General features: G+C 40.1%; 1 protein-coding gene and 1 pseudogene across 2 annotated transcripts; both read left to right on the top strand.

Annotated features, from left to right (window-relative positions):
- Window positions 1-2,717: 2,717 nt before the first annotated feature.
- LOC148646836 (immunoglobulin kappa light chain-like) lies at window positions 2,718-19,044 on the top strand. The gene is made up of 4 exons (XM_088609382.1): window positions 2,718-2,835; window positions 3,140-3,324; window positions 16,144-16,282; window positions 18,496-19,044. The coding sequence occupies exons 1-4, from the start codon at window positions 2,787-2,789 to the stop codon at window positions 18,822-18,824; spliced, it is 702 nt and encodes a 233-aa protein (XP_088465508.1). The 5' UTR covers window positions 2,718-2,786; the 3' UTR covers window positions 18,825-19,044.
- On the top strand, window positions 3,495-11,236 carry LOC148646837 (Ig lambda chain C region-like; annotated as a pseudogene). The gene is made up of 3 exons (XR_015927637.1): window positions 3,495-3,680; window positions 6,720-10,463; window positions 10,665-11,236. The product of XR_015927637.1 is annotated as an Ig lambda chain C region-like (transcript).
- Window positions 19,045-27,269: the final 8,225 nt, after the last annotated feature.

The following is a 27,269-nucleotide window of genomic DNA, read 5'->3' as shown; positions in this document are numbered from 1 at the left end:
CTGCTTTCCTGGAGACCTTCAGACCTTCAAAAAGGTTTTAAACACAAGCTCAATAAAGAGGCAAACTCCTCAGTCTAACTCCCTGGGACTTCCCCACATTCCTCCATCCAATGACTCACTGGGCTGTGGGTGTGGCTCAATGGTTTAAAGTAAATTTTGACTAATGTTCTTTTTAAAGTGCATGATTTAGACCAATATCCTTTTCCATTTTTATTTTCCGAGATGTTTTTAAGGGACAAAAAAAGAAAATGAGTTAACAGATAAGCATATCTGATTGATAAATTAATTGAAAGCAATTAATTAATCAAATATATACATCAACAAAATAAATGTTCCAAAATCTTTCCACAATTCACTTAAAATGAAAAACAGAAATTATTTAATTTTAAAAGTATTCATACCCCTTGTATTCATACCCCAAGCTCAAGTTCACACAGGGTGAATACAGTACATTACCTCAAAAGTTACACAATTTGTTGATTGACTCCACCAGTGTAAGAAATTACTGGATCACCTGTTGTCAATTATTTTGTAAATATAAATAGCCCTCTTTCTGTGAGATCTTACAGCATGGTAGAGACTTTCTAAAAGAAGTCAGAGATATTATTATAGAAAGGGGGAGGAATCTAGTGAAGGGTACAAGACTATCGCCTCCGTGGGGTCCATTGTACAGAAGTGGAAGAGTATGAAACTACAGCCACACTGCTTAGATCAGGCCGTCCTCCTAAACTTAGTTGCTGGACTAGAAGGGCACTTGTCAAGAAGCTACTGCGAAGCCAACTGTGACACCGAACAAGCTACAGAAGTCAGTGGCTGTGATGGAAGTTAAAGCACATGGGTCAACGAGGCTTTCTACAAAAAGAGCTTCCATGGGAGGTTTCAAGGAAAAAGCCCTGGCTGAGAAACCCATATCTTTGAATGCAAAGAGTTTGCAAAATCCCATCTAGAATATACTGCAGAGACGTTGCAAAAAGTCTTCTGGTCTGACAAGACAAGTGGAACATTTTGACCTGAATGGTCAGAGGTACTGCATGTACTGTATGGCTCAAATCCAACAATGCACATCAGCCAAGTTACATCATCCCCTCTATAAGGTATGGCGGTGGCAGCATCATGTTATCAGGATCAAGAAGATGAATCGTGTATATCACCGACAAATCCTGGACAAAAACCAGCTACCCTCTGCCAAAGAGCTCAAAATGGGGAGGATGTTTGTTTTTCAAGCAACAAACAGACTAGATAGGCTACAAAGACCTTTGAGCCAGTCTTATGTTCTTATTTTTATTGGCAAAGTATATTTCTTCCATGATTAAATTTCAGATGTAGGAATACAGTAACTAACATCTACTATCTATGTCTTACAGTCCTTTCAAATTCAGAGTTGGGCTTTACTTAAAAACATTATTAAGCCCCTTCAAAAAAGAGAGTTCTACATGTCCAAATTAAATAATCATAGCTGTATTCATATTTTTTCATCCCAAAGGATTGCAAAGAGCCTTATACATATGAGGGCAACTCTTCAGCTGAGCTAAAATGAAATAAGGAGAGGGCAGATTGTGCAAACCCTGCTCCCTATTGAATTACCACACAGATAAATAAAAGAGACACAGATTAACATTTAGCCTGGATAAAGTGGTTAGAAAATGGATGAATAGATAAACAATTATCAGATCTTTCTGAAATATCAAGACTCATCACAATGTTAAACATGAACACTGGTGGTCCTAATAACCAGAGGTATACAACTACAGTAGAAGCCCTACTTCCACACAAAAAGGCCAGTGATTAAAAAAAAACATTTTATCATATATTTATCATTTATTTTTGCATGTATGCTTTATTTTTATTTGGTCATATTGACAAGATGTTTAACCCTTTTTAGTTTAGAGTTAGATGTTTCATGTCCTGTGCTTTTTAACTGTGTCCTCAGGTTAGCTCTTTCATTTCTTAATGCCAGACTACAGGGATTATTGAGATTCAATGCTGGGCCTCTGACACAGATAAAAACATATTTCTGTATCTCTGTCTCCCCCTACAGGTGTTTCTTGCAGCAGCAGGTAAAATAACTTGGTGGACCACTTTCCCAGATGGCTGTACTTCTTCTCTTTGCCTTGAAGACACCTCAGTGCCTCTCAGTGCCTCTCAGTGCCTTTCCTGTCACTCTGATTGTTTAAGTGAAACAGTCCTTTTACACTCCGTGTCTGTTTCTACAAATCAATATCCTCTACCTTTAGAAATTCAGCAACTAAAGAAAGTTTCACCAGGCTCCTAAAACTCCTTTTCAACATACAGAAATGTCTTTAAATTGTTTAACTGACAATTTACGGTCTGGCTCAATCAATGGAATACATTGCCAAGCCAGTGAAAGAAGTAAACATATTTTCTTCAAGCAGACAGGCACTGTGATCTTGAGTTATTCTTTACATTCGCCCCTAGATGTCAGAGAAAGATTGTTGTTCTGTTGTTATGTGCTGTTAGGTGTTTTTTTTTACATATAGGACTGTACTGTGTTTATTGATATATAGTGGAGCTCCTGTATACTGTATATATAAGAACAGCTCACTCTGCCACCATAGAGCAAGGAAGATGCACTGAGGCAGAGTGGACTAATAACATGCAGATTCACATAATACACAGTTAACTGACATCATTAATCATAAGGGTGACTTACATGCAAATTATTTAGCCCACAAGCCTGCGTGGTTTGCATCAAGAGAGTCAGACAGCATTGAATCTGGACTCATCACCACTCGGACATCTTTTCAAATTAGAAAAAGACATCAGCCATGGTGTCGGTCATTTCAATCACCTGGATTATTTTATTCTACACTTTTGGTGAGTCAAATAAATATTTCTCTACGTTTAGTTCAAGTCGGTAGGTGCATCATCATGCAAAGGCTGCAAAGGAACAAGTTAAAGGTTTATTCTATGCTGAAAAGAGAAGAAAGGAAACACAATGTTTCAGCAGTGGAGCCTTCTTCGGGTGTTAAAAACATTGTGTTTCCTTTCTTCTCTCTTCAGCATGGAATAAACCTATTAATTGTTCCTTGCTCTACATTTGTTTTGTATTTTCACTTAAAATATATTACTATAAAATATGATCTGTCTGATACAGATTGTTTTTGTGTTGTTTCTGCAGGGACTGAGTGTCAGATCACAATGACTCAAACTCCAGCCACACTCTCAGTGTCTCCTGGGCAGGATGTCAGTCTCCAGTGCAGCACAAGTCTGGACATTAGCTGGAAAATAGTCTGGTACCAACTCCAGGCTGGACACAGTCCTAAACTGCTGATTAAAGCTGGGGATGAGCGATTTGATGGGCTTCCAACTTGATTAAATGACAGCTGATCCAGAACTGTTTTCACCTTCAAAATCACTCCAGGACTCCACGTGGAAGATGCAGGAGATTATTACTGTCAGCAGTATAGAAGCTTTCACAGAGTGATACATAATAATAAGGAGAAAAGAGTGATGCAATTAATAGATGGGGATTATTAGGAGGCCAAAAGGAAATTAAACCAGGGTAACACCCCTGCTTTCTTCAAGAAACACTGTGGGATTTCTAATGACCACAGAGACTCAGGACCTCAGTTTTACATCTCATCTGAAGAAAGGCTCCTTTTTATAGTCTGGCATCCCCGTCACTATACTGAGGCATTAGGACCTACACAGACCACAGGGTGAGTGTCCCCCACTGACCCCTTAATATCTCTCCCAGCAGAAACATTGGTTTTTCCCAGGCGTCTCCCATCGAGCTACTGACCAGGCTTACACCTGCTGAGCTTTAGTGGGCTGCCAGTTGTGAGTTGCAGGGTGATATATTCTTCTTCTAGAAAGTGAGAAAGGACACATACAATGAGTCAAACTGCCAACCAGTCTTTCTGCTGTTTTCTGGTTGGCATTTTGGCTCCTTCTTGCTCATACTCTTGCTCATAATCTTTCTCTATCTCACTAGGAGTGAATCCAATGTGAAGTTAGCCTGTGTTACTGTACATACTGTACATCCTCGGTTCATCTCATACATCTGTATGTAGGATATTTTTTATTTTACCGCTCCCAACCAGATTTATTCAGTTGTAAATACCTAGTAGTTACAAATGAGCTTCAAAATTCTTGTTCACTCCAGTGTTTTCTAACACAAAACACTTTGTTAATCTAATTTCTTTCCTAAAATTAGCTTTCGAATTACTGTCTTTAAGGCTGTTCACTTTCATGATAATCTCTTTATAATAATAATAATAAACTTTATTTTATATAGCGCCTTTAAAAGTGGCTTCTCAAAGCGCTTTACAGGATGACAATAACAATAAATAAGAAGACTACAACAATAAATAAGAAAATTTCACAAGACAGGACACAATTATAATTACAACAATACAACAATAACAATAGATGAGACCGTGGAAGATGGTATTAAGAAGAGCAGAGGGGTGAAGAATGGAAGCAGTTAAGTAAAGGCTTTTCTGAAAAGGAGGGTTTTGAGTCTGGATTTGAAGGAGTTTAGAGAAGGTGACTCTCTAATATCCTTGGGCAAGGAATTCCAGAGCTTGGGGGCATAGCAGGAGAAGGCCCTGTCGCCCATACAATGTAGACGGGCTTGGGGGACAGTAAGGAGGGCAGAATTTGAAGAGCGGAGGTTGCGAGGTGGGGAGTAGGGCGATAAAAGTTCAGACAGGTATTGAGATGCCAAGCCATGTAAAGCCTTGTAGGTGAGCATGAGGATTTTAAAGTCTACGCGGAATTTGACCGGAAGCCAGTGCAAGGACTCCAGGATAGGAATAATGTGAACACTTGCACTAGATCTGGTCAGGATTCTGGCTGCTGAATTTTGGACATACTGCAGCTTGTTCAGAGTAGATTTAGATACCCCAGGGAGCAGAGCATTGCAGTAGTCAATTCGAGAGAATACAAATATGTTGATCAGCTTTTCAGCCACAGTTAATGATAGCATAGGGCGTAGTCTTGCAATATTTCTAAGGTGAAAAAAAGATGTTTTGACAGTATGCTGTACATGTGGGTCGAATGTTAAGCCAGAATCGAATATAACCCCAAGGTTTTTCAATTTTGATTGGAGCTCAAGTACAGAGCCATCTACAGACAGGGTTACAGGACTGGCTTTACGAAGTTGATGTGGGGTACCAATAAGCATGACTTCAGTCTTGTCACAGTTAAGATGAAGGAAGTTTTGAGTCATCCAAATTTTTATGTCAGAGATGCAATTAGATAGAATAGAGACAGCCACATCAGTGTCGGGTTTGGTATGGATGTATATTTGAGTATCGTCAGCGTAAAAATGAAAGCTGAGGCCATGTGATCTTAAAAGCTGACCAAGTGGGAACATGTAAATGCTGAAGAGCAAGGGGCCCAGTATTGAGCCCTGAGGGACACCAGACTTGACAAGACCAATTTCAGACCTGTACCCATTGAGAGAGACAAAGTGACAGCGATCAGTGAGGTAAGACTTAAACCATTTGAGGGCAGTGTCAGAGACTCCAAACACAGTCTCGAGACGAGAAAGCAAGATGTTATGGTCAACAGTGTCAAAGGCAGCACTGAGATCAAGAAGGATGAGTATGGAAAGAGAACCAGAATCAGAAGCTATTAGGAGATCGTTGGTGACTTTGACTAGGGCGGTTTCTGTGCTGTGAAGTTGACGGAAGCCAGATTGGAGGGGTTCGAAAAGGTTGTTTGTCATGAGGTGGTTATGTAACTGAAGTGTGACAGCACGTTCTAGAATTTTAGAGAGAAAGGGTAAGTTGGAGATGGGGCGAAAGTTGTTAAGATTGTCGAGAGCCATGTTAGGCTTCTTTGGCACTGGGGTAATAGCAGCAGTTTTGAGGACCGTTGGTCCTCTTTGTTTGTTTCATCCTCTTTTTCCTTTCACTTGAAAGGGGAGTTTGATCTCTTTTTTAGATTTTCCTTTCTCTTTGCTTGACTGGACTGTTTTTACATAGCTCAGTAATAAAAGAGTTAAAGAGCAGGAAAAACAATGCCTTACATCAGCTATTCTCAGAATTCTGCACATCATTTGAACATGATCGTCATACCTGACTTCCCCAACTTTCACAGCAACACTAACTATGGGAGAAAGCTGTCCTAGAAATTAGCCTTTCTTGCAGAAGGGGAGGACTGCTGGTGTCATTCATGCCTTTCTCAGCTGAGCTCCTCCCAGGGAGGGTGTCAGCCCTAACCCCAGGACATTGGCTTTCAAATCACATCACTCTTCAGCCCATTCCTCATTCATAACCGAGCTTCAGATCCCTCTCTCTGTGTGCACACACTATGATGGCCCTAAACAATGACCAGGATTTCTCAAGGTGCTCTTCAGTATAAATATCCTGACCTGAGAGAGCTTGGAGCTCTGTTATTGTGTTTGACACCGAGCCCCTCGAGATCCATCTCCATGGTTATTCCCAAGGTCCACTTTGCTTTCTTGCCTCAGCTCTGTTATCTGTGTGTCTCTTGGCTTCACCCCTGGCTTTTAACTTGACTGAACCTCATGTCTCCTGATCAGCCCTTGCGCTTGGCTACAGTGTCTCCCCAGTTACAACCCTCGCTTGTTTTGCATTATGACCCTGGACTGTTGTTACCAGCATCCTACAGGTCTACCAGTCAACCACGACCCAGGAAATTCCATGTGAGCTGTGACCTGTGGCTGACCTGAGAGCAGCCCCTGACACATCATGATCCTCTGATGAAACTGTCAAATTCTTTCCTAGACTGTCTGCTGGTCGTCACCCAGTTGGATCTGCTTCAACACCATGACTGGATAGTTGGTTTGTCATGGAAATATAACTATCAAGGAAGCCACAAGAGAGAATTCTCACCTGAGTAAGGTCTTTATTTCAATATTGCAATATTGGGAGCCCTGCTCCCACTTCGCAAAGTGCAACCAGAGACTCAATTTGTTACAAGCAGTACAGGGTTTTTATAAGACGTTGCGCTGTAAAAAAGTTCAGGACTTGGTCCCTTCTAAAACTTCCCCTTTCTCTAAGAGAAAACAGATTACATCATAGAGCGAGAGAAGAAAAACTAGATTTGTTATTCAAAGCTTATCAGTTACTTTCAGCTTATTCTAATGACCCAGACAGCATATATTGTTTTGGTACATTGTCTTCTAAACTAACCTAAACAGTGTACTTTGTTGACGAACTGTTTTCTAAAATTCTGCACGTACTGTAGCACAGCAGTTACATCCTTGAAATATATTATCTAAAAGCACCAATATATTTTTTTCAAAGCTCTCTACATTTTTAAGAATCAATTTACTTATTAGATTTCCACTTCAGGTTATAGACCCAAAGTCCAGTGGGGTTAAAGGGTTTGTTACAACCTGATGGATCCTAATGACTGTGCAGTAGCTCCATTTTATTTTACTTTCACCTGAGAGAAATCTGAAACTGAAAGCATTTATTTGTGATACTTGGTCAGGAAGAATCTCTATTTCTCTGTCTCTCATTTGTCTTCGATGTTTGGGCTCTTGTGCAGAAGCCAGGTGTTTGGTGTCTCTTACCCTCCTGGCCACCTCACACACCTGCTGAAAGGGTGCCTGTTTGTAAATGGGGCAGATTGCCCTTTAACACAAGATCAGGCTGCGGGTTTTAAAAGTGAAAGTCTGGGAGGATGAAAGGCGCTGGAGTGTAATGCTCTGTTAAGCTCACGCAGTTCCCCCAGCGCAGCAGGAGGCAGCCTGAGAGGCAGAGCTGGGGGAGATGAGCAGGGTTTCAGCTCAGGGCTGTGAGGGGAGGCAGGTGAAGGCATCAACCATCTGGCTGTGTGGTTTCTCTCTGCTGCTGCCCTGAAACTGACTGTCAGGCTGCTGCTCTGTGATTGCAATCGCAGTCTTCTCCTGTGATTGTCTCTTTACTACTGTTCTGTGATTGTCGTTCTTCCTTCGTTCTGTGGTTCTGCCAAAAGCAAAACAGACTGAATTAAACGTATAGTTTCAAATCTAATTTAAAGGTGATTTAAAACAAATTAAGCTGGATTTCATGGGCTTGTTAGCACCAGTGTTGAGTCGTCTATCTGTGAAATACCATGTTGGCACTGAATATTATTCTTTCTTACTTTTTGCAAAAATATGAAATGAACTAACACATATGGAACTGTCAATGCCAAGTGATTGTATGAAGTGTGTCTATTGTGAGGAGGCACATTCAGCATATCGTATTGTATATTAAATAAACATTGTGTATCATATATCATATCTTTCTGGTTTATAGAAAAATGAGCACTTTGTAATAAGCCAAAGATTTTATCAGATTTTAGTTTTTAAATTTAAAGGTTTCTTAGATGAGAGTTAACTTTTGTTTTTCTTTATTTTAAAAGTATAATATATATCTGACTATATTGCAAATTTGTCCTCACAGCTCTCAGGTCCTAGGATGCCTTCTGCATGGAGTCTGGATGTTCTCACTCTGATCAAGATTAAGATTTTTCCTTGTGCTCCAGTTTCTTCCCACCTTCCAGCCCTGGGATAATCGATGTTTCCAAGTCTCCAGTGTATTAAAGTTCTCTAGACATCTGGACTAGACTCTGGACCAGGAATAAGAGAATAAAGGACTTTCTGATGATGGATGGACTCAAATTTATATGATACAAGAACACAACTCACAATGCATCTGACAATTAGACATGTCTATTGTGGCATTGGAGACTTCAGCCTTAGATGTACTATAAGTCTTAGTAATAATTAGTTCAATACTGCACATCGATACAGTTTCTAGTCTAACAGAACAGCAGAAAATGAAAATTAAGTATGAATAAGAAAGAAGAACTGAAAGGAAGACATTGGCAGTGGAGGGCTGGGAAAGAGCAGTTTGATGTAGGTTTTGGTACAGCTGTGGACAAGACTTTGCACCACATTATTCTCACTGACACAACTCTTTGATTTAAAATTAGAATTGGCAAATGTCTTGATTGATACAGAAGATGTACTGTAGTACTTTATTGGACAAGTAATCTGTGTAAATTAAATAAATTTATATAGTGACACCTAATGGCCTAAAGTGCTACTGCAGGCAGTGTCAACACATTCATTGTGCACCTTATGCACCTGGATGCACGTATGTTGCCTTTGTGTGGTTGTTTCTTCCCTGGAGTTGATCTCCCTAGTTAGACTCCTCACCTGGTCGCTGTTTGTAACCCTGTCAGCAGCAGAAGCACTAGTCCTCGGTACACTGGTTTGGTGGTGAGCAACAGTGTGACAGAGAGTAGGGGGTGAAGTTTATTATTAATTGCAGAGCTAACAAAGCAACGTTAGTCAGCAGTGCTTTGCATTGCTGTGATTGCTTATCTTTGGCTTCCTCTGCAAAAATTAACAAACCCAAGAGTGAGATTTGTTCTTGGGAACTAGAGGGAGTCAAAAATGCAACATGATCTTAAACTGTGAGAGAAGAGAATTAAGGTCCTGAGGATATATTTTGGAGAACAGGTGGAAACGGTGAATTGGCAGAACAAACTCTCAATCCAAAATGGAAACTCATGCAGCAGAAGGACAGGGACCTCACCCTGACAGGGAAGGTGCTGGTGATTAAAGTCAAGCTCTTGCCTATCCTGAATTTTTTGGCTTCCACCTTCCCATTACCATACCATTCTGCGGTGGTGCTGAGCAGATTGATGTTTCAATATCTATGAGGTGAGAAGCAGGAAAGACTCAGGAGGGAAATAATGTACAGGTCACTACCCTTGAGGCGAAGTCTGTCCCAGATATTGCTATGAAGCTGCTGTGCATCTTCTTGGACTCTGTTTTGAGATACCTTGCAACAGCATCTGATCCGCAAACCTGGACTTATTTCACTGGGCTTTGGGTAGGTAGGGAGGTGTTCAGAGTGTGGAGTATCAGACCCAAGCTGGATGTGCCTTTCTCTGACATGTTCCCTGCACTTTTTAAGATCTCCTTCAATTGGTCATCTTCCCCTCAGAGCTATCAGTATCCAAAAAATAGATCTCGTCCAGCTTGATAACAATCAGCTGACCCCTGTGGCAATTTTAACATCAGCCCAAACAAGAAACACACAACCTCCAGGTTTCTGTGCAATGTTCACAGAGACTTAGCCTGGAGTGTTATCCACCAGTGCTGACCAATATGAACCTTCTTCAAGCCCTCCACTCTCCCACCCCCACATGATCAGATCCTCCATTTGAGACTGAAGAGATGAAATTATCTCTGCCTTACACACATTGAATTTATTTATTTATGCTTTACGTTTATTGCATAAATAAATCAATTCAATGATTTCTGTAAAACAGTACTTGCTATTCCTGGTCTTAAAGGTTTTTCATCTTAATTCCCACTTGTATCCCCAGATCTTTTTATTGCCTGAGTTTGACGTAGCCAGTTGGACTCATTTTGATTTATATCATTCAGGATTGTGAACACATATGTCAAGCCCTCCACTCACCCACCCCTACATGATCAGATCCTCCATCTGAGACTGAAGAGATGAAATTACCTCTGCCTGGTACACATTAAATTTATTTATTTTATGAACAATGTATTCTAAATGAGGTCGGAGAAGTGTGAGGGATCATTTTAGCTCAAATGTCTTTATTATATCTTTATTTCTTTATATCTGATTCTCCCTCTCCTCTCGTCGCTGCCCTGCGCTGAGAGACGATGTGCCTCTTCTCTCCAGCCTCACTCCATGTTGCTTTTCTCCCAGGTGACACTCGGCCCTTGTTGACAGTTCTGCCCCCCTCCAGCAGGGAGCTGTCGGAGAAGAAGTCAGCCACGCCACAGGGTCTGACCAGCAGGGGCTTCCTGTCTGGCTGGAGCCTGTAGTGGACAGTGGACGGCCCCTTCAGGACCAGCGGGGTCACCAAGACCCCCGGCCTCCTGGACACCACTGGCCTGTACAGCTGGGGCAGCACCCTGACCCTGTCCAAGGCCCAGTGGTCCTCAGTGGGCATCGTGGTCTGTGAGGCCACCCACAGCTCCCAGGCTCCTCTCTCAACACTCCTGAAGAAATCCGAGTGTAAGAAATAGCCCAGCCCAGATTCCCAGCTTCATTCCCAGCTTAGAACTCCAGATAGTGGTGTTTAACTATAACTTGTCCGTGCTGTTATTCAGAAGCAGAAGGCTCTCACCCCCTTGCCTGTGTGACCTGTCGTCTTGAGCCAGTGAGCTGCTCGTGTTAGACCCCTCTCAGAGCTCTATTCACCTCTGTGGTGTGGAAATGTTCTGTTGCTGCTAGTGACGCATCAATCAGAATAATATAGAGTTTTTGGATCTTGAGCATCAGTGTTTTGAGTATTACTGATAAAAAAAGTGTCTTATATTGTACATCCCTGCAAGTAAACTGAAGTAGTTACTAATGATTTATTCTTCAAGACAGGCAGGGTCACGGTTCATCTATTGTCTAGGATAGTTTTTACACAGTGTGCCAATGAATAGAGTTCAGAACGAAAGTTCAGGAGGGATGACAAGAGCCAAGTTCAATCAGACTCAGCTGTCAGTAATTCAAAATCACCTCTGACCGTCACTTCCTCACCTAAAACATTATAAATACTGTATGTGATACCCCTTTCTCGCTCACATACATCTTTTACATCCCTCCTTCACCCCATCTCCTCACTCTGGTCACTCCTCACTCTGCAGGGGGGTCTCAGCCTCCTCATCCTCTGCCCAGGAGGTCATTCCTCAGCCAGGAGGGTTAAGACAGATTTTAACTGAATACTCCAGAATCCTCCAGTACTCTTAATTCTTGGGTGTTATCCCCTGTGGATATTCCCTTGTGGGTGTGCCCTGTGGTAAAGTGGGCTATGATACACACTCACACTTGACACATCCCAGAGTGAAGACTGACCCTCTGAGCTGCAGATTAAAAACTAATTGCTGTCAAATGTGTGCTGCTGTGCTGGCTACTACCTGTTAATACAAATCATTTTAGGTTAGTGGATCACTAACCTGTTGGGATAGTAGATCAGTAGTTTTAGTAGATAAGTAGATAGTAGATCAGTAATCTGTCATTTACATGTACATGCTGAAAGCTCTTCTGTTAGCCAGTTTTAAAGAATGAAATGTGTTTTTGAAATTTGATTGTGTCTGATGTTCTTCAGTGTGTTCTACAGCATTGACCCCAGACTAAAACCCAATTTGCAATGTGACTCAATGGTTCTAAGACCCTGTTTTGTTTTTTTTGTATGAGGTCATTACAAGCACCTCAATGAAAAAACGTCACACTATTCACAGCTACACTGAAAAAATACATACACCTGTCTTAACAAAATTGCAGTGAAAGAGGTGCCAGGCAATATTTTTAGAGCAGCAAACAAAACATCAGCTTTGCTATATAAGAAATAGATTTACAGAATTTTACAGTGCAACTTCTTCCAACCTGAGAAGGCTAACCTGTCTGGAATACTTCGTATGTATGATTCAGAAACTGAACATTAATTAAATCCTTCACCCTTTCCAGTTTTAGCCTTGAAACTTGAGAGTTTATCATTTTTCCAAACAAGGATTCGAGGATACATTAAGAAAGCATGAGACATCTTTTTCCACAAACAATTGTGAAATCTATCTAGATTTTTCACATTCTTTGTTTTTTTTGTAACACTGAATATTTATCTTGATCACAATTTTTGTTAGAAAACAATTTGTTTCCATGTGAGAAAAATTATAGCTTTTCACCACATCATGCTGTAACATCTTGTACATCACTATACAGTATGTACACATACAAAATAGAAGATCAAGCCTTTTACAATCTCTCCTCCAAAAACAGACAGTATCAATTGAAGTTCACGGACAATGGTTCTGCAGTCTAATATGTGATCTTGCTGTTTTAGATAGTGAGGTTGCCTGAATGACTTTTTACTGTTTGTAATCTGTGGTGCATTTAATTATTGTTATTTCAGCTGTAGCCATAGTCAACAACCCATGTTAACACCTGTGTGTGCAAAGCACCAGTGAACTTACAATTAAAGAAGGGATTGGATGTGCACAGTTTCTGTGCTCTTGAAACACTGGCACTGGTCAGGAAGGCTGCAGGACTGTAAGATATATATTAATTGGGAAACCAGGCAGAAACCAGGGGGATCTGTTGGGAGAATCTTCTAGGATCACTTCAGTACTCCAGGCTTACAAGGGCTGCTTGTGTTCTTCATGGCTCTTACTCACTTCACAAGGGGAATGTTGTTTTGTTGTTGGTGTGTTAGGATAGGAAATGGAAACAAAGTGCCAGGATTAGGAGTCAAGGCAAGATCTGAATGAAATGCAGAAAGACAATGACCATGACACAGAGGAGGAGTCTTTCAAAAGAGTCTTAATGGATTATGGATCAGATTGATAGTCCAACCAGCAGTTTCTTTTATTGCTCAAATCTTCTTTAGGTTCAAGGAGATTTATCATTTAACAAGAGCAAATGATAAAAATTGACACAATTTGTCTTGTGGAAGAGGGTGCTCATGAATTCAAAGTCCTTGTTTATCCAGGATGAAGAATTAAAGGCAATTTCCTGACTCATTAACTTGTGTAAATGGGAAACATCATCAGACAAATACAAAGGGAGACATCATCACAGAGTCCTGAGATCTTGAGATCCTGCCTCACTGGGTCTTGGGGAAAATGAGATGAGTCTTTGACACATGGCTTCTGCCCTTTCCTGCTGGACAGTGTGAGCAGGACACAAGACAGGAGAAGATGTTGGGCTGAACAGAGGAACAGGAATTCTGGACTTTCCATAAATCATGGAGGGACCTCTTTCTTGATTTAGAACTTCTTGACATCCTGAAGGATATTACAAAATCTTCAATGATCCTGAAACTCCTTGGTCCACAGTCCATTCATGACTGTATTTCATGGGAATAACGTACAGTGGCTGGAAACTGCATTCTTTACTTACCTTTACATGGAACTGAAATCAACCTTTCATATTTGGAATGTGTGGTCTTTGGATGATTTTTTTAACTTTCTAGAGATTCATTACTTTTATTGCACTGTGGATTCATCTTGGAATACATTTAATCACAATCCTGAGGAAAGAGACAAAGGTATGTTAAGTGTAAGTAAGTCACATGTGAATCAAGAATAGTCTATGATCAGAAATGACCTCCAGGTGTTATACAATCATAGGACAAATTAGAAACCTTACTTCCATTGTGTGTTGATGGTTCTACACAACAGCTTATATACAGTTTCGTTTCAGGAAATATATAGAACTTGTTTCAGAAGGCAAAGTCTTCTAAAATTAAGGTAAATTACACAAAGAATAGAATCAAATGCTGCACAGAGAAAGACAAGGGAATCAGAGATTGGAAAGATAAACTTCACAAGAAACAGAAGTATTGAACTGTGTGTCCAAGTGTCTTCAATCCCATTAGTGTTCACACATTACAGCAGAGACAGCAACACAAAATTCCTCTGTCAGGCAAGAGTTAGTCATCAGACTCTACTAAAACTGCAGCATTGCATCTAGTGGATATACTGTGTTGCACAAATTTCAGATTACGAATGCTTCTGTTAACAAAGACAGATTAAACAACCTTGATTTATATATATACCCAGAAACCTTTAATTTACAGCTTACATTCAGGTCTTGGGTTCAGGCAGGTTTAGTGACATTTGGGTTAAATGCAACAACAGGTTGGCTTTCAAAGTCTTGTTTTCCAGTGAACAGTTTGCTTCAGTCTTCTGAACTCTAAATAAACCAACATTTCCTCTCTTAAAATTGGTCCTCTATTCAAAAACACTTTGTTCTTTTTTTCATTGTCATTTGCTACATTTAACCTCTAAGCATGTATGATTCCTTTTAAAAGATGAGAAGAACATTTAACTGTGAAACATAAAGCTATGAAAATCTCTCTGTAAGTGTCCTGCATTTCATCCAACATATAGCCCTTGTGTTTTGTTCTTGAAAATAAAGTGCATTTAAAATTGTGATAGAGACAAATAACATGTTATAATTACAAAGGTGAAAGAAAAGCATTATTGGGTGTAGGCAGTGTATTGAAGAGCAGGGTCTGCTCTCTGCAGCAGCAGGAGGTTTTTGTACAGCATCTCTATGGCAGTGAAGCACTGTGGTACACTTTCGGACAAGGCACCAAGGTGGTTGTCAAATGTAAGTGACTTTTCTTCTTTTATTCAACTCCACAGGCTTGTTTGACTTTTTAAACGTTTTTATGATGTTTTAACTGTTATTCTGTGTTCTTTGTGCCTCCTGATCTTGGTCATTCTTAACCGATGTACAGTGCAGAATATTTATGGTTGAGGAGGGAAATCTTGACAGGACAGAAGCTGTTTCAGTTGAGCTTCTTCTGCGTGATTTTCCTCTCTTATGATCCTCAACGATCTTGGGTGATCCAGTCTTCTGGGCTGGTTTTTGGAATTAATGCTGATTCTTTCACAGAGAAACGAAACTTTCAAACACTAACCCTCTTTGTAAATAGATCTAAATGTAGAGTTTGAGAGTTTTTGGGGGCACTTAATGAGAGAAATAAAAGAGGAAAGACTCAAACTCAGTATGTTTATTTCTAAAAGAGGTATTTTAAACTCATCTTAACTGCAGCACAGTAATATCATCATAAACTAAACTGAGGTATTAAAGTATAGTGATTATATAGAGCAGGCAGTGCACAGGAGAGCTGGGTGCTCTCTCTGGAGGTTTTTGTACAGCCTCTCTTCGGTGATAAAACACTGTGGTGGACTTTCGGGCAAGGAACCAAGGTGGTGGTGAAATGTAAGTGACTTTTCTTTCTCTCCACTCAGCAGACTTTTCTTGTCTTTTCAAATGTTTTTATGATGTTTTAACTGTGGTCCTGTGTACTTTGTGCCTCCTGATCTTGGTCATTCTTAACTGATGTACAGTACAGAATATTTATGGTTGAGGAGGGAAATCTTGTCAGGACAGAAGCTGCTTCAGTCGAGCTTCTTCTGCAGCATTTTCCTCTCTCATGATCTTCAACGATCTTGGGTGACCCAGTCTTCTGGCCTGGTTAATGAAATTAATGCTGATTCTTTCACAGGGAAAAGAAGCTCTCACACAAACGTTCTTTGTTAAGAGATCTGAATGTACAGTTTAATTCATGCTCTTAATTATAGAAACAAAAGAGGAAAGACTCAAACTCAGCATGTTCAATTACAAAAGAGGTATTTTGAAGCAGCACAGTAATATCACCATTTATTAAACTGAGATATTAAAGTTTTGGAATCCAAGTGATCATAGAGCGGGCAGTGCACAGGAGAGCTGGGTGCTCTCTCTGGATGTTTTTGTACAGCCTCTCTATGGTTATATAACACTGTGGCTCACTTTCGGACAAGGAACCAAGGTGGTGGTGAAATGTAAGTGACTTCTCTTCTTTCTCTCAACTCAGCAGACTTGAAAGTCCTGGAATGTTTACATTTTAGCAGTTTAGAATCTTTAATTTCTCCTGGAGCCAGACTGTCCTGTTACATTATCCTGTTCAGGTTGGCTTTCAAAGTCTTCTCTGAACTTTTTGTTCAAGTCTTCCGAACTCTAAAATACCCCCAGCTTTTCTAGTGGTCATCAATTCAAAAATGCTTTTTATAGATGTTCAAGCAGGGAAGAATGTTTCCACTCCCAGTGTCAGTGACTGAAATCTGTCTTATTGTTTTCTTACCCTTGTATTTTGTGCCAGGTTGCTAAAAGTAAATCAAGATCAGGCACTTCACTTACAAAATTTAATTTTCTATGCACGCTAAATACAAACCACCAAAACTCCACTAATAGTGGTGTTCCTAATACTAATGAATTCCTATTGCCAGTCAGATTTGACATAAAGACTGCAGTGAGTATAATCACTGCAGTTCACGTTGAGACAGGACTGGTGAAGAAAACTGTTTTTTTTTCTTTTATTGTATTTACTCAGCAGAGAAAAACAAAACCTCTTTAGGTTTTTTTTTATCTTCATCAGAAGTAAGGTTATTTTTCAATACACCTTTACTCATCTGTAGGCAACGGAATCTAACTGAACTGGAGGCTGCTGTCACTGTTGAGGCTGAGGTCAACTGGCATTTTAAAATTCACCCCATTTGCAATGGAATGGTTTTTCTAAAGATACTGTTGCTTTTTCCTTAGACAGAGACATTATGTAAAGATAGAAATGATCAACATTCAATGTCTACTACTTCTGGTAACACTAGAATAGTGTAGGAATTTACAAATCATCATCATTATTTTCAATATTAAATAAAATTAATTTCAGTTGATTAATCACCTTTGTTATAGTAGTAATTAAATCAATAATGATATTGGTATTAGTATAATGCACTGCAGTATGTTCATATTAATATATTAATATACTTGCAATCCACAACTGCTATCTTTAATTATCTATAAATGATCAAGTAATGATCAGATGGGCTGATGAAAAAATAATATTTGAGAACGTAATAACGGACAAACTGCAGGTAAGTCTTTTAAACTTTTTTATGTGTAGAAATTGATGACTTCTAATGTACTGATCAGCACAGGATCAAAAGCATTGAAGTTATTTTATGAACCTTGTGAAAGTATTTCAATTTAAATCTTCAGGTTTTGTTGCAGCTGTTTCTTCAGACACATTTTCCTCTGCTGTGCTGCTCAGTAAAGCATGGAGTGGAACACAGATGACAGACCTAGCGCAGTTGTTTTATTAATAATGCCTAATGATAGTATTAGACTTTAATTTATATACAGTACAAACTCAAAAAATCATTTTAAAGTGCTTATACATTGCAGGCATGTGTGTTTACATGATTCTTGTCACATTTTGTAACAAATGAAAATTATTCCAGCACTACTCAAGTCCAGACCAGCATCAGCCTGTGCTTTTTTCAGTCTCAGCTAACAATTACCTCCACAGCTGAAGTTTAGTTTACAGCGCAGAAAAGTGACACTTACAGTATAATGTTTAATAAGATCCTGTGAAGTAATTTGTGCTGAGATTAATACATGTTGTCTTTAGGTTTAGAAGATTCTACATTGGTTTATTTCAAAATAAGTATTTCATGAAGACAATCCTAGTACAATAATCACTATTTGTTGATTCTGAATTTCAGCAGCAGGTAGAATGGGGAGTTAGTTCACTTGGTGGCTCTGTTTAAGTTTCAGTGAACTCATTGGAAACTGTGCTGGCTGATTCAGCAGACCTGTTCTAGCTGTATCAGAGGCGAACAGGCTGCTCAGGGTCACAGCTTGGAGTCCAGGCTGGTCCAGGACACCTGGTGCAGAGAACTCAGGCGCCACGATTCCAGCGAGAAGTCATCAGAACCTCAGAAAGGCTCTAAACAAGCAGAGACCTGTCCTGCTCACTAGGCTACTTGTAGCACATTTATCTGAGGATGTCAAGGGGCTGCTTTGAAAGCATTCTCATTGAAAATATGTGTAACTTTAAAATGTATGTATTGATATTAATTATTGGGTTTTAAAACTATAGAGTTTTTAAAACTAAGTTGCAAAGTGCAGTGTGTGTTGGTGCAAAGTTAGTGAGGCTCAGTCTCCTGCTGGACACCAGTCCTGACTCTCTGCCCTGCTCTGTCTCGCTCTCTCCTAGCTGGCGCCACCGTGAAGCCCACAGTGTCACTGTTCCCCCCGTCCCCCAGTGAGCTGTCCACCAACTCAGCCACACTGCTCTGCCTGCTCAGCGGCTACTCCCCCGAGGGGGCCAGTGTGGAGTGGACGGTGGATGGCTCCAAAGTGACCAGCGGGGTCCTGACCAGCGCAGAGGAGGGGAGGGACGGGAAATTCAGCCGCAGCAGCTCCCTGAAGCTGAGCAAGGCTGAGTGGGAGGCCAAGGAGGAGTACGTGTGCACGGTGACCCACGACAACTCGCCAGCCTCCTACAGCGTCCGCAGGAGTCAGTGCACGAGCGCCGCGGCGTGATGCTGTCCTGGGAGAAGAGGGGAAGAGCCGCCCTCCCCTCGGCCCCAGTGTGTCTGCAGATCCTGTCGAGCCACGCAGCAGCTCAGTAGCCTTGCATGTTAGTCTCAGCCTCCGGCCGTCACTAGAGCTTGTCTGGTAACTGGTGTGTGTTTGTGTAGTCTAGGACATTTTTCACTGTTTGTTTCGCTCTAGAAGTTCAAATTAAATATTGAAGTCAGAATCTGGAGTTGTGTCACTCTTTTTGTATGCGTTTGATTTTCTGAAAAGGAATATAAGATCTCCGGGTTGAGAAAGGCCCCAGTTTGACCCTGTGGCACAGAGAGCATCCATATCAAAGGCAGTTGGCAGCTCTTAACTGAAAGACAGGGGGTCTTCTTATTACAATAAAAATAATAATTTAATTGATTTACCTGACATCTTCATCATCAAAGATACCCAAAAATTAAAGAACTTAAAAATAATAATAAACTTTATTTTATATAGCGCCTTTAAATGTGGCTTCTCAAAGCGCTTTACAGAATGACAACAACAATAAATAAAAAGAATACACAAGATAAAACACAATTACAATATACAGAGGAGACCGTGGATGGTGGTACTAAGTATAGTAGGAGCAGAGGGGTAAAGAATGGAACCAGTTCAGAAAAGGCTCATCTAAAGAAGAAGGTGTTGAGTCTGGATTTGAAGGAGATTAGAGAAGGTGACTCTGATATCCTTGGGGAGAGAGAATATCAAGTATTATCATACAGTACATAATAATATATAATATACATTATAAAACATGATATGTTGAGTGGATGGATTAAAAAATCTTCTTTCATGGGTTATTATCAAACAATTCAGTGACAAAAAGTAGTGCAGCACAAGGGACAGTGACCTTCAGTGAAAGCAAGTCAGCTCGATGCAGAGTCGAGACAGCAGGGGCCTGAGGAGGCTGGAGACACACAGGTGTGTCTGGGGATCTGGCTCCACCTCAGAGGTGGACAACCAGCAGCACTGAAAGCCGGAGAGCAAAGAGAAGCAACATCTGGACTTGAACAGAGAGGAGGGGGAAGAATGAGAGATTATATATATTATATGTGTATTGAATACTGACACTGTGAAACTTTTCACATTACTTTGAGTTGCAAACTGAGCACTGACACGCTAGGATCTACAGTACCACAGTGTTTTCAAATTAACAATTGTTTTTCCTGGATACTGACAAAAAGAGTCAGCACACAATTCTGTGCTTGTCCTGCCGTTACTTGTCCTGTTTCTAATCTTTCATAGTTTGTGTACATTTTGCAACATGCCTTCGCATTTCACATCTATTTATCTAGTAGTAACATTTACACACCCTGTAAGTATATATCACCAGAATACATGTATCACATCTGATATAAATCAGAATAAGGAATATGGTCTTATAATGAGACCTCAGGCCAGCTCAATGGAGGGTCAGACAGCAGGGTCCTGAGGAGGCTGGAGATACCCAGGAGTGTCCAACAGGAGGCCAGTTGGCTCATCTTGCTTATTTGTCAGTTTAGTAGCAAATTGAATCTAAACTTTTTCTTAAAGGTGCCTAGAGTTTGGGCCTCAACTACCAGGGTGATACTGTATATTCTAGATACCCAGAACAGTTTGGTTACAGCATCAATTTTTATTTTCCATCCTGTATTATTTCCGTTTTAGTTACTTACTTTGCATCCTTGTTTGACTTCTGAGTGTGTAAAAGTCCCTATGTTGAATCTGTCTATAACCCATAACAGTGTGTATATCTGGAACAAATCTCTCAATTTCCTCTGTTCTAGTCTGATGAGATTTAGCTCCTTTAACTTGTCTGTACATGATAATCCACTGAAACTAGAATTTATTATTGTTGCTCTTCATTTAACTCTTTCTCAGACTGCATTCTCCTTTTTGATATGTTGCCTAAAACTGAAAACAATTTTCTAAATGAAGCCTTAGAATTGCCTTGTAAACCTTGAGTATAACCTCCCTGGAATTAGATTCAACACTTCCTGCTCTACACTCTAGCATTCAGTTTGCTTTACTGATTCCCCACATTGTCTGGATGAAGACATAGAACAATTTACCAGATCTCTTTTGTGTGTAACATCCTGCAGCCCAGACTCATTCATGCTAAATATAGACAATGTACACAACATTTTCCTCCTACCTGCCTGTGTCACTGTGCACTTAACAATGTTAAATTTCATACCAGGTGTCTTCCCAATTTCTGATTTTGTCTTTAAAGTCTTATTTAGTTCCCTTAAAACTGTTTCTGTGTTAACCACTCTCTCTCTCTCTAGTTTGATAACTATACCTGAAGCTGATGTTTATATGGAACAGGAAGATGATGGGCCAAAAACACATCCTTGAGGTACACCACTAGTTTCATCTGCCCCGATAAGTGTGGCACCCCTTAAGATTATGCACTATGCGCTTAAGGCTATGAACATTATGTTCCCTGTTAGTCTGTTACCAATCCATATATATAAAGAAAGGAGACCTGAATAGTGAATTTTGCAGTGCTGTGAATGTTTTGTGTCTTGACCATCGTGAGTTCTGTTGCATTTCACTCAGATTTCAGAGAAAGGTGTCTTTGTTCCTTCTTTCCTTTTAAGCCATGAGGTGTTTTGGTCTCTGGTCCATTTTAAGCTTCAAGGTGCATTTTCACTAAACTCTACTGGACACTGTAATTGTTTTTTACTTCAAGTTCTCCGCTTAAATGTCTAGTCACTTCAAAGCACATAAACAACAAACCAAATAAAAGGTGTTCCTAATTAATTCAATGATTAGTGATTAGATTAAAAAAATCTGCAGATCTAAAGGAGCTACTTGCAAATGTAAGTGGTAAGAATGGGCAGACGATCATCCTCTAACTTGTACTTGTAGCTTTCTCTTACAGACAGTCCGACAGAAAGGGCTCAACCGGTGAAGGCACCTTTTGGAGTTCAGGCTGGGCTCTAAAGAGCTGGACTGAATCTATGATATCATTTACTCACTACCATAACTTAAACACAGACACACAAAACACAGACACAGACACACTCACACCAGGGCCAATCTCCCATAAGCCAATTAACCTGACAGTATGTATTTGAACTGTGGCAGGAAAACAGAGCACCCAGAGAAACCACTAAGAGAATATACAGACTCCACACAGACAGCACCCCACGTCCAGAATTGAACCCAGGACCCCAGTGCTGCCAGGTCACACTATCCCTGCTATCATTATCATAAGTACAATTTAACAGAGTCTTCTAATAAACTCTCTCTCTCCTTCCAGGACCCAGCTACTGTCTCTTTGACACTACCTGTGCTGAATCTACAACAGTCAAATCCAAAACCGTCAGTACCTACCATCAATCTTAATTTGCAGTGTGTGAGCACTGGCCTTTTCCTAGGGATCAGCCTTTAATGTTTGTGAGGATTTTTGGGGGTTTTCATCTTAATTATTTTAATTACCATGCTGTACTGTGAATGGCCAGTGTGAATATTAATATTAATCGTGTTAAAGTCTTTAAAAACCTCTGAGGGAACTGCACAGTATTCTAAGTGCCGAAGAAAGAGAGTCAATTCATCTATCATGAAGGGATACGGGTGATGGTTTGTGAGACTGGAGCTGCCTGCTGCTCTCTGAGAGACTCTGACACCTGCAGCTGGTCTATTCTGGGAGAGCGTCGGTCACGCTGGGACACCTGCGCATCTCGCTATGCAAATCCTCTAGGCAGCGGTTTCGCTTTCTCCTCCCCGTCTTCCAGTTTCACAGCCAGAAATAGCCCGGGGACGGCAGGGCAGCGGTGCGCGGCCAGGGAGATTTGCCTGCCGTGGCAGAGAGCCAGCCGGGTGCACAGCGCAGTGGTTTCGGAGAGCTCAGCTGTCTGAGCCAGAGACAGGAGCTCAGGAGGAGGAGCTCAGCTGCGTTGTTCAACACACATGAGAGATGGAGAAACGCGAGGTGCTGTAACGATGCACAGATAATGAATTCAAATTTCTAGATTAAATGTAATTTTCCGAGACTGAAGATTTCTGGAACTGTCAATTACAAAAGAAGTTCAAGTAGGGAGCTGTGACAGCATGTGTGGGCTGCAAAGGAACAGGTAAAGGTTTATTCCAGGCTTAAAGGAAAATAAAAAAAGACATGTTTCAGGTGAGAGAAGAAGGATCCACAGCTGAAACGTTGTGCCTGTTTTCTTTTCAGCATGGAATAAACCTCTACCTGGTCGTTTTCAAAGATATTTGTTAAAATCTGACATATTAATAGAATTACAGATTAATTTAGTCTAAATTCCCACCAGAAATCTTAATTCACCTGAATCTTAATCTTAATGGCCTTTTTCTAGGGATCATCTTCTAACATTTGTGTAGATCTTTTGTGATTCCCCATTTTATTGATTTTAATTACTATGTTTTTATTTATACTAAACTATTATCCAGGTGTCAGAGTCTGGATTTTATTTATTGATCTGTAGTACACAGATTATATATCATATCTAGCAAATAATTTACTAACATAATTTAATTGACAATATCCTACCTGTAATTTTGAGCATTAAAATTACCATTTTATTTATACATCTGACATGCTCTTTAATTGCACCCAGGTTTAGTCTGAGTGCTGTATGAATGTTGGTAAACTCCTGTTTTTACTGCATTGATGAATGTTGACATCAGCAATAAGAAACGGTTTAAGAAACTTAATCTGCCTGGGCTCCTGTAAGATCGGCTTGTAAGGCATTAGTTTTACTTTTTTAGCTTGTTCTCACACTGAATCTAGGTTTCTAGCCTCTTTCTTAAATATTACAGCATCAAGTACTTTGTGAAACGATTCATACTGAACACTGTTTACTCAGTGTTTATTACTCATCTGGTGTTGTTTCTCCTACTAAACTTCACCCAGTTGTGAGCATCTGTGTGAACCTTATAATACATCTAGTATATGCCAGTATAAACCTTATAAAACATACAGTACATACCAGATAGTATACTGCTATATAACCTGAGAGCTGGACATTTCTATCTTAATTTTCACTATAAGATTGGAGAGGTCTGTGTGAGGGATGAATTGCTCTTGAATAGGGGCAGGGTGATTACCCAACTCAAAAAAAAAAAACTTTCCAGGGGTTAGGTTACTTAGACATGATGTTTTTACATGTTTTTTATTGGAAAGATGCAGTTTACTTATGTCAGAATTCCAGATATACAGTTACATTGAAGCTGCTGTATTTTGGAAATACCTCCCATGTTTATGTTGTCTCCTTGATTTGAGAAAGTGTTACTTGCTGGTGTTTTGTACACATTATAAAGATGTAAGCATGTTATCTAATCCCTAATCATTGCAGCCGAATCGGGCCAAAGATGTATTTTGACCTTTTCAACATTCCCTGGAGTCTACAAATTAATTCAGCCACGATGATTTTAGGGTATATGATATTTGTATATGATTTTATACAAAGTTGCAGCTTTTTTATGATATCACCACATGTTTTTCCTTGTTCCTGTCAGCTTGTTATGCTCCAATTGTCTTTATGCTTTCTCTAAGGAATGTCACCACTTAATGTTTGTACAGTATCTTGTGACAGATGGATCTTGTGGTAGTTTGGGAATAATCTCTATGAAAAAGATTACTTCAAGCCTGTCTGTTGAATCTGTCTGTACCGATCACAGCAAAACAAGAGAGATGTGCTGAAGTCAGAGGAACTAATCTAGGATAAACTGTGGCAAAGAGTGAAAGATGAACACAAAGCTTAACAAAGCAGAACAATGTTCAAAATACTATGGATACATACAGTATGTGATCTTTCAGAAAGTTTTTTTTATTTAATTGAATGTGGAAATTATAATATCTCTGCTTTCCCAGGAAATGGAGGTATTATAATGTAAAATGATAACTTAGACATCCTACCAAGTATTTTACCTGCTGTAAATACACGTACAGTACTGTACTGTTGCGATAATATTTTACTGCACTCACTGGGTAGAAAAAAGCTATTATTCTTGGAAAACAATTGCAGTGTTTAAGATTGTGTATGACTGTTCCAGCCTGTATTAAGATTAATGTAGTTTTGAAGCTGAGGTAACCAACTGCTATTCTTTGTGCTGGAAGTGACTCAGCAGAGTTACCAGCAGTGGCAGGAAATGGTAGGAGAATTGAAGGAGAGTCTTCAGTCTGTTCACTTGCATTTCAGATGCAGTATATACAGTACCTTATTATACACAACTAAGACTCACATCACATAAATTACAATCCACAGGGAGTTCTGGGATAAATAAACCTTTATTTTTCTGTCTGCTTCTCCTTCAGCTGAAATTGAACTTTTTACAGTTTACTGTTGCTTTTTTAAGTAAACTGTCAGAAGTTGCATTCTGATTTAAGTTGTACATTAAATGCCCGAATGTTGCACTTGTTATAGTAACAATCAGTTTTGCACTTAGATAAAGCAATAAAGATATGCTTTAAAAGTAATATGTGTCATTGGATTTCTTGTTCAATTAGCAGGAAAATATTGCGATTGCACAAAGACAAAATAAAATACAACAGAAATGCGGACAGCGGAGCACAGAAGCGTACGGAGGCTTATTATGATGAAATATCTCATTTATAGGAGATAGCATTGCGTTTATAGAGAAAAGTATCTTGTATATACGAGACATGTATTGCTTTTACACACAATAGTTCATTTGTGAACAATGGTGCCTACTATACTGTATAAATACTGAATACAGCATTGTACTGTATATTGTAACGAGACGGGGTCAGCGAGGATGGAGACAGGAAGTCGGGCTTTTTAAAACCACAGCGCTTTATTAGTAGGACATGCGTCCGGCTCCGCACCAGCAACAGAGAAAGTGAGAAAAGAGAGGAACAGGGTACAACACTCTGGGGTCATTTCGTGTACAGGTACGTGGTATAGAGTGGTAAGTGGGTACAGATATAAAAGGGGCTGCAAAACTGGGATAACTATTTACAGGGACCCCGGCAACCTATCCAGGTACACCCGTTCAGAATGGTCAGCGGCACTGGCCAGTGGCTCCCCTAGTCCCCGCCCTGACCACTACTACTGCTCCTGTCCTGCCCCTCGCCACGCACCCCAGCCAGGCGCTCTTCATCCTTGATGCCAGGGGAGGACGCCTCAATATGAAATAATATTGTCCAGTGCAAAGTAGCATTGACTTAAATAACAGCAGAACATTTCCACACTCCTCCTTTTGGAAAAAAAATCTAAAGGAACACGTGTTCTGTATTTTGTATACATGAAGTACAACGCCGTGTCAGTAAATATGGAAGTGCATTGCTGCCACCAAGGATAAAAATTTTTTTTCGCATTTTACGAGATAACGAGATAGCAATGATTACTTCATAGTAAACACAACCTGTTGTGTTGTGCACTGAACGCATGTAGAAGCTACCGTGACCTTAGCTGGCACTTTCGGTTTAATGATCGTGTCAATGTCCAGCGCTGCAGAATTTCTACGGATTTACTTTCGACTGGGGTTTAGTCATAATAAAGTCATGAAATTTTGAGCAAATATAAACAGAATCATTATAAGCATCGCAACCAGGTGTGTGGGATTAAGAGATCAAAGCAATGATTGCTCCGTTATGCACAGTTATACCTACCGGGGTAAAGTTAGCTCGAAGTTCGAAAACGATTTTGGCACGCCTGTAGCGCTTTCACGAAACCTCTTAGAGTTGCGAGAATGCTTGTTTTGTGTATAAAATACATTGTGGATGCTTTCTCAGCCTTTACTTTTTCGATTTTATGACATTTTTTTGACCATGCACGAATATTCTTTTGTCCATATCTTCGCAATGGAAGCACAGAACGCCGTCAAACCAAATGCATTTTAAAGACCACGACTTGTGGATATTTCCACAGCCTTTACATCAAACTATCAGTGAGCTAATTATCTTTTTTTAAACCTCCGGTTTTTCATCGATGCGTAATTACGCACGAACTGGAACCCGGGGGACCGCTGTGTGCACACGTTCACAACGCGAGAAATACTGTTCAATACGGCTTCATGCGAAAAACCCGTATATGACCATAGGAAGCAGAACAGCGCAGTCTCCCATTACCCAGACTGTAAGCACGGGAATAAAGCTTTGTTTGATTTCTGAAACCCTTCCTTTACGCCCTGTTTTCATTCAGGTAAGGGTCAACTATATTCACAATACTACTGACAGCAGGAAGATTAAAATATTCTTTTCTCAGCAGCTTATTAAAAACAGCTCCCATGATGTTCAAACTGATTTTTTACACAGAACACTGACACAGCTTTGCATTCTGAATCTCTTTTTCTCATGCTTTTATTTAATATGGCACAATGCACTGGGATAGGGGTATTCTGTTCACAAACCAATAGCATTTAAACCACAGCACCCACAATGCTGCAAGTGTTTTGCACACTAAGCAGGTCCTCTGACTTTTCCCAGCTTTATTTTGGGTTGTGGAA

This window comes from Lepisosteus platostomus, chromosome 16 (assembly GCF_059453375.1).
Source record: "Lepisosteus platostomus isolate fLepPlt1 chromosome 16, fLepPlt1.hap1, whole genome shotgun sequence".
Classification (NCBI taxonomy): Eukaryota; Metazoa; Chordata; class Actinopteri; order Semionotiformes; family Lepisosteidae; genus Lepisosteus; species Lepisosteus platostomus.
This window is presented reverse-complemented; position numbering and strand designations above follow the sequence as displayed.